This window comes from Anomaloglossus baeobatrachus, chromosome 12, assembly GCF_048569485.1.
Source record: "Anomaloglossus baeobatrachus isolate aAnoBae1 chromosome 12, aAnoBae1.hap1, whole genome shotgun sequence".
NCBI classification, from domain to species: domain Eukaryota; kingdom Metazoa; phylum Chordata; class Amphibia; order Anura; family Aromobatidae; genus Anomaloglossus; species Anomaloglossus baeobatrachus.
In genome coordinates, this window is record NC_134364.1 from 125,850,762 (window position 1) to 125,863,580 (window position 12,819).

The 12,819-nt window shown below is 49.1% G+C and overlaps 1 protein-coding gene across 1 annotated transcript in view; it reads right to left on the minus strand.

Moving 5' to 3' along the window:
• Nucleotides 1-12,819, minus strand: part of KCNN3 (potassium calcium-activated channel subfamily N member 3) — a 165,321-nt gene that overhangs the window by 27,541 nt on the left and 124,961 nt on the right. Inside the window, exon 4 of the mRNA XM_075330999.1 lies at nt 12,101-12,519. Within this exon, the coding sequence (XP_075187114.1) occupies nt 12,101-12,519 (419 nt within the window). The remainder of the gene's footprint in view (nt 1-12,100; nt 12,520-12,819) is intronic.

Below are 12,819 nucleotides of genomic sequence, written 5' to 3' on the forward strand. Positions count from 1 at the left end.
ACCCATTATTTACCTTCTTTTGTAGTTTTATTTTCTTTATTTATTTTCTATCACATAAATACGGCAGTTTTTTTCCAACGTTCCCCCCCCTCCCAATTGCAGCCCCTGATTATTACTAAATCTTACATTAAAGGATCTGATGGCAGAAATTTGACACAAGTGTGGATTTTCCCGGCGGTGATCATCATCACAGCAACTGCTAATCAGATTTTTATACTTAGTGTATCAACACGTCACGTGAATGATGGTCGCAGGCAACATTGCAAATGGGAAAACGCGCTACGAATGCAGAATGGGTCTGTCATCGCCCTGGAGGATTTCGGAGATCATTTTCCACCCGGCTGCCTCACCAGTGACACTCTGGGTAATCAGTAATCTTGTTTACAACTGTTTTCATGCTCTGAAAAATCATTTTGGATTTAAAGGACCTCTCCTTTAAATAAACCAATATTTATTTATTGGCCGCAGCACCATCATCTTCTAAATAGAGTCAAAAATGTATCCACTGGCATCTACGAAAACGTACACTGCATTCAGTGTCGGAAGTCCCAGTGTTTCTCACCCGCCCCTCCCTGGTAATATAGCCACTACTATCAGGCTGGCACTATATTTTATTCACCATTATGAGACATAGAATGCTGACATTTGTCGGTTAGGCGATGTTCACACTTCTGTTATTTTGTATCAGTCACAATCCGCCGCTCTGAGAAACATCGCAATCCGTTTGGCGGATTCTGTTGTTTCCCATAGACTTGTATGAGCGGCAGATTGTGACTGATGACCTTGCGTTGCACCCGCCGCGCGGCGCATCAGTCGTTTAGTGACTGACCGTCGGGCGGGAGGGACGCATAATGCAACGTTTTTTTCTAGCGGCAAAAAAATGCACCCGTCAGAATCCGTCAGGAGGTGTAATGTATGTCTATGGTGCAGGATTCCGTTGTCATGCGTCAGGTGACGGATTCCAGTGCAGGATTCCGTCCCGTTCTACTGAGCATGCCCAGCATGTCTAGGCGTAGCTTAGCTTTGAAATCGTCTGAAATCCTATCTCTCTATCTCCCCCTCTCTATTTTGTCACCCGTTTTACAACGCATCAGTCCCATACGTCACGCAACGCATGTGACTGATGCAAAACAACGGAAGTGTGAACTTAGCCTAAGGCGGGCTTTGCACACTACGACATCGCAGGTGCGATGTCGGTGGGGTCAAATTGAAAATGACGTACTTCCGGCATCGCATGCGACATCGTAGTGTGTAAAGGCTAGATGATACGATTAACAAGCGCAAAAGCGTCGTAATCGTATCATCGGTGCAGCGTCGGCGTAATCCATGATTACGCTGACGCGATGGTCCGATGTTGTTCCTCGCTCCTGTGGCAGCACACATCGCTGTGTGTGAAGTCGCAGGAGCGAGGAACATCTCCTACCGGCGTCACTGCGGCTTCCGTAGGATATGTGGAAGGGAGGAGGTGGGCGGGATGTTTACATCCCGCTCATCTACGCCCCTCTGCTCCTATTGACCGCCTGCCGTGTGACGTCGCAGTGACGCCATACGACCCGCCCCCTTAATAAGGAGGCGGGTCGCCGGCCAGAGCGACGGTCGCAGGGCAGGTGAGTGCATGTGAAGCTGGCGTAGCGATAGTTTTCGCTACGCCAGCTTTCACAAGATATTGTACCTGCGACGGGGGCGGGGACTATCGCGTGCGACATCGCAGCATCGGCTCGTGATGTCGCAACGTGCAAAGCCCGCCTTAGTATCTCACTACTGTGAGATTCGAGGAATGCACTGTGCTTATATGTGAAAACACCCACATAGGACTCTGCATGCTACACCCCTGCCTCTCTCCAGTCTCCAGTTTGATGGATGTGGGCCTGGATGATGTTACCAGTCCCAGCCCGTGGCATAGCCCATCCTATGGTCGTCTGCTGTTCCCGGCGGTATTTCTGGACCACCCTAGGCCTGATGCCCACCATTACTGCAGATATGGCATCATCTGCACTCAACGCTGCACAAACAGATAAATCAGCAATTTTCATATCTCTGCTGCTAATCAACATCAGTCCATTAAACATATTACTTCCCTCTACTAGATGGGATTATACACAAGGGGGTTGTTCGCTTTTAACCGCCATATAGTGCAATAACATAATGGTCTTGTAATAATTGCTTTTAGCAAAAAACCTCATTATTATATTAACACTTTTATTACCGATAACATTGGATCCTCCCTATGAGTGGTGGAGGTGCCGCACTCCAATATTACACCGCTATCTGCACATCCGCGTTATAGGACTTTACATTCTGGTAATCGGGCATGTCTCCGGATAAAACTAGAGACTTGAGGCTATGTGCGCACGCTGCTGGTGACCACAAAGATGCAAGTTTTTGGTCCCAAAAAAGCGCTCCTTCGGCATGCATTTCTTGCATTTTTACAGCATATTTTTTTTACAGTGTTTTTACCCAGTGAGTTTTTTTAAGTCAAATCTATGACTGGAAGGGCCCAAAAACGCAGAAAGAACTGACATGCTTCATCATTGTGATCACTACAAAGATGCAGCCAAAAAGAAAAACCGCTATGTGCGGACAGCAAAAATGAAATCTCATAGACTTTGCTGGGGAAGGAAATACATGTAGTTCTCGGACCAAAACTGAATCTTAGGCTAGGTTCACACTTCCGTTAAAATATATCAGTCACAATCCGCGGCTATGGTAAACAACGCTATCCGTTTAGCGGATTCCGTTGTGTCCCATAGACTTGTATTAGTGGCGGATTGCGACTGATGACCTTGCGTTGCATCCGCTGCGTCGCGGTCAGTCGTTTTTTGACTGACCGCCGGGCGGGAGCAACGCAGAATGTAACGGTTTAAGCTAAGTTCACATTTCCGTTGTTTTGTATCAGTCACATGCGTCGCTTGACGCATGTGACTGATGCGCTGTTCAACGCTGTACAACGGATGACAAAGAACAGAATTCTTTGTCGGATTCCGTTGTATGCGGGGGGGCGGAGTTCGGGGGCGGAGTTCGGGGGGGGACGTCAGTGCCGCAGGGACTGCAGGACAGGTGAGTGTGTGTGTGTATACACATGCTGAATGCGGGAGGGGGCGGAGCCGAGTGGGGGGCGGGGCCAGGCGCTGAGGATGTCAGTGGCAGTGCTGCGGTCTGCATGGCTGGGGACAGGTGAGTGTATGTGTGAGTGTGGCACCCCAGGGTTGCCACAGTAACAACACAAAGGGTTAACTCCCCACACACAACACCAAGACCTCCTGGCCAGAAGGGGGAGACCAAGCTGCTTCCCTGTATATTCTGGTGGAGGGAGGAAATGGTCAGAAGTAGTTTCAGAGTAGTTTCAGTTTGGAAGTTCAGTGCAGAGCACTGAGGAGAAAGGATCTGTAGGTTGGAAGCTGGCTTTAGCTCACCTCAGGATCCACTGACCAATTCCAGGCCTAGCTGAGGGTCTGAGGGAAGGAGACAGAGTACACAGAGGAACATTCCTGGGAGACAGAGCATTGCTGAGCTCATCCCAGTGGAGCACACAGAACGGATGCTGGATCCGAGACTGCAGGTTACATACTGCACAGTTACCACCAGAGAAGTGAAGATTCCAGATCTTTCACCTGTACCACAGACACAAGCAACAAGCGCAGAGTTCAGGAACATACTAGTAAGGACTCGAGTTGCCTGTCAGGTCGGTACCGAGGAGCACAGGGCCGGCTGCATAGTTCACGCAGCAGCAGGGCCACAGACACACAGTGCAGGCAAGGAAGCCAAAACGGCCCGGCTGGGTGGGAGAAGCCCTGAACCCCTCACAGACTCCGTGGACAGTACTCTGCTGAATACCATCACCAGTAAAGACAAAGAAACTGCAAAACCGTGAGTCTGCCTGTTTATTGTGCTCGTGTCCTGCACTCCCCCCATAGACTACTATCACACTGCCCCGGGGAAAAGGCTCTACCCGTGGGGAGCCGTCCCATCTCAAGCTGCCTTCCATCACCCCGGAGGTTCTGCAGCAGCGGTGGTCATCTCTGATCACATTCCACGGGTGGCGTCACGAACACAACCCCCCTTTTTATTGTGGAACCAGGGAGCACAGACCGGGTCACGACACCGTGATCCCCTTTCCAGAAGCGACCCTTGGCCCGGTTCTGGGTATCCCCTTAACCCCTGGCGACACAACTTTGGCGTCACGAACAGGATCCGGACTGGACCCGGCTGCAACCCGGGTGACGTGCGCCTGTAAAGACTTATTGCATAGCATAAAAGACTTGCACTGTGAATTGTTGCAACAAAGAACGGACTTTAAACTTTGCAAACATACCTGGAAAAATCCAAAAACATCATTGGTAAAATTTTCCAGGCGCCATCTTTAATCACGCCATTACCTGCTACGCGCGGGAAAACATCGCGCCTAAACTAAGACTCCGCCCACCGCTTGCTGAGGAGGTGCGCTCGGTGCTGCGACCCGAACGAAAACGTAGAAAAGTGTCCCAGGCTTGCTGTCAAGAAGACTGGTGAAATTAACTAAGGGGGCGCAAAGATGTCGCAGCAGGGAGACGCTGTTGTACCCGGCGGTGCAGCGGCACCTATCATGCCGTTCCTGATGCCGTACACCCCGGGTGCAGTGTGGCTGCCGCAGTACTCAGGTGAGCCCAACACACTTAATGACTTTATCGGAAAGCTAAAAATCTACTACAGCATGTACCCCCTGACAGAAGCTCAGCGTGTTGGTATGCTTATGGGACAGTTAACTGGCAATGCCCAGCGGGAGGTTACATCCTGGCCGGACGATGCAAAAGACACTGTAGAGCATATAATAGCTGGACTAAAAGCAGCTTTTGAATCCACTGCTGGCAGCCGGGCTAAAATGAGGTTCTTTGGATGCAAGCAAAAACCTAGAGAGAGCGCAAGAGACTTTGCCTTAAACTTGCAGGAGGCGCTCGGAGCACTTAAATTAGCAGAACCTGCCTTAGCCCCTGGAGCAGATAAGCTGCTGATAGACCAATTCCTGGATGGACTCTCATCCCCTTCCCACCGGGGACAACTGAGCATGATGGTGATCCAGGATCCAGGACTAACATTTGCCCAGCTAAAGGATAGAGCCATCCGCCTCCAGCAGGTGGAGGAGCCGCAGGATATAGACTCTGTTCAACACCTTACAGTGGCACCCCAGCAGCCAGTAGTGCCGGTGACATCGGCCATGTCAGCCGCTGCTGCTAACCACCTGGAGCCGATCACTAATGAGGCTCTACATCAAAGGCTTGATGCCCTGACAGACACTGTTGCTTCCATGGCTAGAATCGTCCAGGAGCTGCGTGGATCCAAGTCTGCACCCAAGATTGAGCTGGCGACCAGCAAGGAGGATGTCCCATGGATGAGGCCTAGGAGATACCAAGCGACGAGAGGACGACCCAGCGACCGCTACCAGCCGGATGGACAGCCCATTTGCCGCCGTTGCAATGAGCCAGGTCACTTTGCCCGTGAATGTGCTTTAAATGGGGATCCCCTGGGGAGGCGGGCCGCTCCTCAGGAATGAACTCTCAAGGTCCTTCACCCTGGCACGACAAGTATGTGGGGGGACGTCCAGTCATCCCCATCGTGCTGGATGGCATTCCGCTCAACGCCTTGCTGGACACTGGTTCCCAAATATCATCAATTCCGCATGTCCTTTATAAGAGGTACTGGGCTGATTCAGACGTTAGCAGTGGTCCATCTAATGTTGCATTGAATATATGGGCTAGCAATGGTGAATTAGTACCACAGGTTGGTTTCAGAGAAATGACCATTAAGGTTGGGAGAGTAGAATTGCAGAATCAGGGTATTATCATTGTTGATGTTGACCGACGAGAACGTGAACCAACTATGCTGCTAGGAATGAATGTAATTGAAAATTGTTTTGCAGAGGTAATTACTGTCTTGCAGCAGATCGTCGAGACTGCCAAACCTGGGCAACAGAGACTCCTGCAGAAGGAAATTAAAGCCTTGATGCTGAAGCAGCAGGTAGAAATGTCAGGAGGTGAAATTGGCAGTGCAAGGGTAAGTGACCCAATACCTATTGTAATTCCTCCCAAAACTGAAATGCTGGTCTGGTGTAGAGCCGCAATAGGCATCAGAGGGCGAGACTATCAGGCCCTGGTAGAACCTGTGTACTCAGACAGTAGGCCCACTGTATTGACGGCCAGAGGAATAGTTGAGGTACACAGGGGAAGAGTGCCAATACGCCTTCTAAATTGTGGGGAAGATGAGGTCACCCTACCAAAGTATGCTACCATGGCTAAGCTATATACGGTTGATAACAACGCCATCACCACCGTTGAGCCCTTGAAGCCGTCAAGTCAGGCGGAAGACAATGGCTCAGAGGGAAAGCTGGAGGATTGGTGCCAAAAGCTACATGTAGGTACCGATTCTACACCCTCCCATCAAAAGCATGGAGTATACCGAGTAGTGAAAGAATATGAACAAATATTCAGCAAACACCCATTAGACTTTGGGCAGATCAAAGGGGTAGAGCACACTATACCCACAGGTAACCATCCACCCATAAAGGAGAGGTATAGACTAGTACCACCGGCTCACTACCAATGCGCCAAAGACATGCTCAAAGAAATGAAAGAAGCAGGGGTAATAAGAGACAGTTGTAGCCCCTGGGCAGCCCCACTAGTGCTAGTTAAGAAAAAAGATGGGACCATGAGGATGTGTGTAGACTACAGACGGATCAACCGCATTACACACAAGGATGCATACCCATTACCTAGGATAGAAGAGTCATTGGCTGCATTAAAATCCGCTACTTACTTTTCCACCCTAGATCTGACTAGTGGGTATTGGCAAGTTCCTGTGGCAGAGGCTGATAAGGAGAAGACAGCATTCACCACACCGATGGGCCTCTGTGAGTTCAATTGTATGCCGTTTGGACTCTGCAACGCACCTGGAACCTTCCAGCGAATGATGGAGTGCTGCCTAGGACATAAGAACTTTGAAACTGTCCTCCTGTACCTGGATGACGTCATAGTCTACTCCAAGACCTATGAACAGCATCTACAAGACCTGGCAGAAGTGTTTGAAGCCTTATCTGGATATGGCATGAAAATCAAGCCATCCAAGTGTCACCTTCTAAAGCCAAGGGTACAGTACCTGGGACATGTCGTGAGCTCAGAAGGGGTAGCACCAGATCCTGAAAAAGTTACCGTGATCAGAGATTGGCCGAGACCCACCAGCGTGAAAGAGGTGAGGCAATTCCTGGGACTGGTAGGCTACTATAGAAGATTTATAAAAGGGTTCACGAAGCTAGCAGCTCCCCTTCAAGACATCCTGGTAGGACAGTCAAAGAAGTCTGCAGCCCGAAATCCTCCTTTCCAGTGGAGTGATGAGAGAGAAGAGTCCTTTAAGAAGTTGAAGTGGGCACTGACAGGAGAAGAGATCCTGGCATATCCAGATTACCATCAACCCTTCATTTTGTACACGGATGCCAGCAACGTGGGACTGGGAGCAGTATTGTCTCAAAGGCAGGAAGGCAAGGAGAAAGTTATTGCCTTTGCAAGCAGGAAGCTCCGGCCTACAGAAAGAAACCCTGAGAATTACAGCTCCTTCAAGTTAGAACTACTGGCAGTAGTTTGGGCTGTAACAGAGCGTTTCAAACACTACCTGGCAGCTGCAGAATTTACCATCTTTACTGACAACAATCCGTTGACCCACCTGGACTCTGCAAAATTAGGTGCGCTGGAACAGCGATGGATAGCCCGACTGTCAAACTACAACTTTGTCATCAAGTACAGGGCAGGCCACAAGAATGGGAATGCAGATGCCTTATCCCGGATGCCACACTCGGGGAACGTGGAAGAGGAACCGGAGGGACTGGAAGAAATTGAGCTGCCGGCCTTTCACCGTCCTAAGGTGGGACAGTATCAACCGAGTGTTTACCAAAAACAACAGCAGGCAACTCTCAACCCATTAGCACACCACGGATGGGCTGACACACAAGACAGCGATCCAGCTGTGAAGCTAGTGAAAGAACTGCTTACACAACAAGGTGCATACCCTAATCAGAATGCCCCAGCTGAGACACAACATCTCTGGAAGGAGAGAGGTAAATTGTTCCTGTACCAAGGGAAGCTCTGTAGAAGGCACACCAATCCAAAAACACACGAGTTGGTCTGGCAGATCATCGTGCCCAAGAGAGACGTCAAGATGGTTCTGGAAGCTTACCACGACGGTGCTGGTCATTTTGGTTGGAAAAAGTTGGAAGTGCTCTTAAGAGAAAGATTGTACTGGGTTGGCATGAGAAAATCAATTGAAGATTGGTGTAGAAAATGCGGACCGTGCAACCTCAGAAGAAAGGATCAACAGAACCAGAGAGCTCCACTCCAGTCCATAGTAACCAAGCAACCACTCGAGCTAGTCGCATTAGACCACGTCAAGTTGTCACCAAGCCGGTCCGGCTATGTCTATGCCTTAACCATCGTGGACCATTACTCACGCTTCTTAGTGGTGGTACCCGTGAAAGACCTTACAGCTAGAACAGCAGCTAAAGCATTCCAGACGTACTTTTGCAGACCCCATGGTTACCCAGAACAAGTCCTTGCAGATCAAGGTCCAGCTTTCGAATCACAGATCTTCCAAGAATTCTGCAACATGTATGGCTGTAAAAAGATCCGCACAACAGCATACCACCCCCAAACAAATGGCTTATGTGAGAAGATGAACCATATTGTGATTGACCTGTTGAAGACCTTACCAGAGTCAGAAAGAAATCAATGGCCAGAGAAATTGCCAGACTTGGTGGACTTGTACAATCATGTCCCGGTGAGTTCTACAAACTGCACCCCCGCTTACCTCATGCGTGCAAGGCCCGGTAAACTGCCAATTGATCTAGATATGGGAATTCTGAAGCCAGATGCAGAAGTTCAAGAATCCAATTGGGATACCCTACGTCAGCAGCAGTATCGCCAAGTACAAGAGTGCGTAGAGAAAAGTCTCCAACAAGCTAGGGGAAGACAGGAGAGAACCTTCAACCAGCATGCTCTAGCAACCCCATTGCAACCTGGTGACCAAGTTCTCAAGAGGAAACGGCGCACAAACAAATTGGATAATCAGTGGGAAACCACCCCATATACAGTCTTACCATCCAATATGGATAATCCCAAAGTATGTCTCATCAGTAAGGATGAAGGAAGGACATCAGCTGTCGTGTCAAGAGATCAACTCAAACCGTGTCCTGAAACCCTGAAGACACCAGAAGTCACCTTACCCATACAGGTACAACCTGTCAAGAAGGAAGAAGATGTATTCCATACAGTCTTAGGAGATTTCCCAAAAACATGGCCAAATTACTATGGAGCAGTAGTAGTCCCAATGATCGCCTTCCCTCAAGTGGTGGAACCACAATCAGAATCCATACCACAAGAAGTCCCAAGACATGAAGAACTGGAAGTTGAAACCGTAGAGGAAGAACAGATTCCTGGTCCCAGTGAGCTTGCCAGTCCTACAGTCAGTCCACCATCCTCACAAGTACCAGAAACACCAAATAGGTACACTTCCACCCACACCATTATGCTAAGTACACCCAGTACACCAGCAGTACGCAGGTCACAGCGTAGTACTCAGGGTCAGATACCAGCAAGATATAAAGACTAATGTGGAATTGCATATAAAATGTACATATGTTATGTTTATATGAAAAACCGTAACAGTTTAGTGTACAGAAAAGGTGAGAGAAGAGTGGTGTAAGGTGGCAGCACGGAGAGTTACAACTTGATCACATTGTTGGTGGCCCGAGGGCCGTGAGGCCTACTGCACTTATGACCAGAGTAGAGACACCTTTAAGAAGTGTTTGTTGATTGAAATGTTTATTTAATTGCAACGTTAAGACCAAAAGCCCAGTACCTACAGAGACTATACTGTATGAACACTTATATATTTTTGAACATTTTGGACTCTTTTTGAACTTTAAGGTTTTTGTATTTTTTCCCTTTGAGACTCTGTATATATATAATTGTTGTGATAACTTGTTTGTTTGTTTCACAGTCCCGGAGTACTGTTCTTCACTAAGGGGGAATGTGGCACCCCAGGGTTGCCACAGTAACAACACAAAGGGTTAACTCCCCACACACAACACCAAGACCTCCTGGCCAGAAGGGGGAGACCAAGCTGCTTCCCTGTATATTCTGGTGGAGGGAGGAAATGGTCAGAAGTAGTTTCAGAGTAGTTTCAGTTTGGAAGTTCAGTGCAGAGCACTGAGGAGAAAGGATCTGTAGGTTGGAAGCTGGCTTTAGCTCACCTCAGGATCCACTGACCAATTCCAGGCCTAGCTGAGGGTCTGAGGGAAGGAGACAGAGTACACAGAGGAACATTCCTGGGAGACAGAGCATTGCTGAGCTCATCCCAGTGGAGCACACAGAACGGATGCTGGATCCGAGACTGCAGGTTACATACTGCACAGTTACCACCAGAGAAGTGAAGATTCCAGATCTTTCACCTGTACCACAGACACAAGCAACAAGCGCAGAGTTCAGGAACATACTAGTAAGGACTCGAGTTGCCTGTCAGGTCGGTACCGAGGAGCACAGGGCCGGCTGCATAGTTCACGCAGCAGCAGGGCCACAGACACACAGTGCAGGCAAGGAAGCCAAAACGGCCCGGCTGGGTGGGAGAAGCCCTGAACCCCTCACAGACTCCGTGGACAGTACTCTGCTGAATACCATCACCAGTAAAGACAAAGAAACTGCAAAACCGTGAGTCTGCCTGTTTATTGTGCTCGTGTCCTGCACTCCCCCCATAGACTACTATCACACTGCCCCGGGGAAAAGGCTCTACCCGTGGGGAGCCGTCCCATCTCAAGCTGCCTTCCATCACCCCGGAGGTTCTGCAGCAGCGGTGGTCATCTCTGATCACATTCCACGGGTGGCGTCACGAACACAACCCCCCTTTTTATTGTGGAACCAGGGAGCACAGACCGGGTCACGACACCGTGATCCCCTTTCCAGAAGCGACCCTTGGCCCGGTTCTGGGTATCCCCTTAACCCCTGGCGACACATGAGTGTGTGTGTGTACACACACATGTGCGGAGTGCGGGAGGGGGCGGGGCCAAGCGGGGAAGTGTCGGTCTCCCTGCACACGTAACCAGACTAAATATCGGGTAGCAAAGCACCCGATGTTTACCTTGGTTACCCGATATTTACCTTGGTTACGGGCTTACACCGCTTAGCGCTGGCTCCTTGCACCGTAACCAGGGTAAATATCGGGTAACCAACCAAAGCTGGTGACGTGTGCAGGGAGCCAGAGAGCATGCGCAGCGAAATCCGACGGATCGCGCTGCTCAAAAAACGTTACATGCTGCGTTCCTCCCGCCCGGCGGTCAGTCGTTCCACGACTGATCAGTCGGGCGGAGGGTGCAACGCAGCATCATCAGTCACAATCCGCTGCTCATACAAGTCTATGGGAGCAACGGAATCCGCTAAACGGATTCCGTTGTTTACAAGACCAGTGGGTTGTGACTGATACATTTTAGCGGAAATGTGAACTTAACCTTACTGGCCGTCAAAATTGACGCATTGCACAGGAATCCGCCGCAGTCCGTCACGCTTGTAATGTATGTCTATGGTGCTGGATTCCGTCATAATCCGTTTTACGACGGAATCCAGCGCTGGATTCCGTCATGCTCTATTGAGCATGCCCAGCATGTTTGGCACACCCACTGGGCTGTCCCAAACACAAACGGATCATGACTGATCCGTCAAAAAACGGACGCACAGCGGATGCAACGGACGCAACGGATCAGTTTTTCACAGGATTCCTGTGAAAGGAATCCTGTGAAAAACACATTCGTTGCATAAGTTGCCAACTAAAAAACGACTGATCCGTTGCTGACGGACCTGACGGATTTAAAACAACGGAAGTGTGAACCTAGCCTAAAATGTGCAGCGTGCGTACAAGGCCTAAGAAAATACAGATACTGTAGGATCTGAATGTGACAGCAGCATAGCCTGTGACAGAATTATGATTACAGCTCTGCAATCAGCACGGGATATAACTAGTGCATTCTCCATGGTGTAAATCAGGAAAAAGTGCAAAGAAAGCTAAGCTACCCATATCCTATCCCCGCGGGTCTCACCTCTCACAGACCCGCACGGTCCACGCAGCGATAATCCACAAGGAGATGCTGAAGACCAGTAACACAGTGCCCGGGCAGATGGTCATCAACGTCTTCATGACGAAGCGAGTGTTAAAGTTAATCTTGTTGAGCGCCCCAATACTACGTGACGAAGCGTCCGTGAAAAGTTTACTGTGCAAGAGCATGACCCGGGCAATCAAATAGAGCCGCAGGAACATGGGGATGGAGAGGATAATGTCCACATCGGCCTCGGCCTGGGATGGTGTGTACGAGAAAGCCAGGCGGGCATTCCAGAAGAATTTGTACTCGCCAGGTATCGGATGAATGGCACAGATAAGCAGCTCCAGGCTGATGTAGAAAATCCGCTCATATGTCATGGCAATTCTCCAGTCATCGGCACCATTATCAATGACGAATAACTAGAGCAAAATAAAAAAAAAAGTACCAATTAGAGTCATAAACCATAAAACACAACCATCATCTGCCTCTATATCACTAAAATACATGATCAGCAGCAGTATTATAGTAGTTCTATTCTTGTAGATAGGGGCAGTATTATAGTAGTTATATTCTTGTAGATAGGGGCAGTATTATAGCAGTTATATTCTTGTACATAGGAGCAGTATTATAGTAGTTATATTCTTGTACATTAGGGCAGTATTATAGTAGTTATATTCTTGTACATAGGAGCAGTATTATAGTAGTTATATTATTGTGCA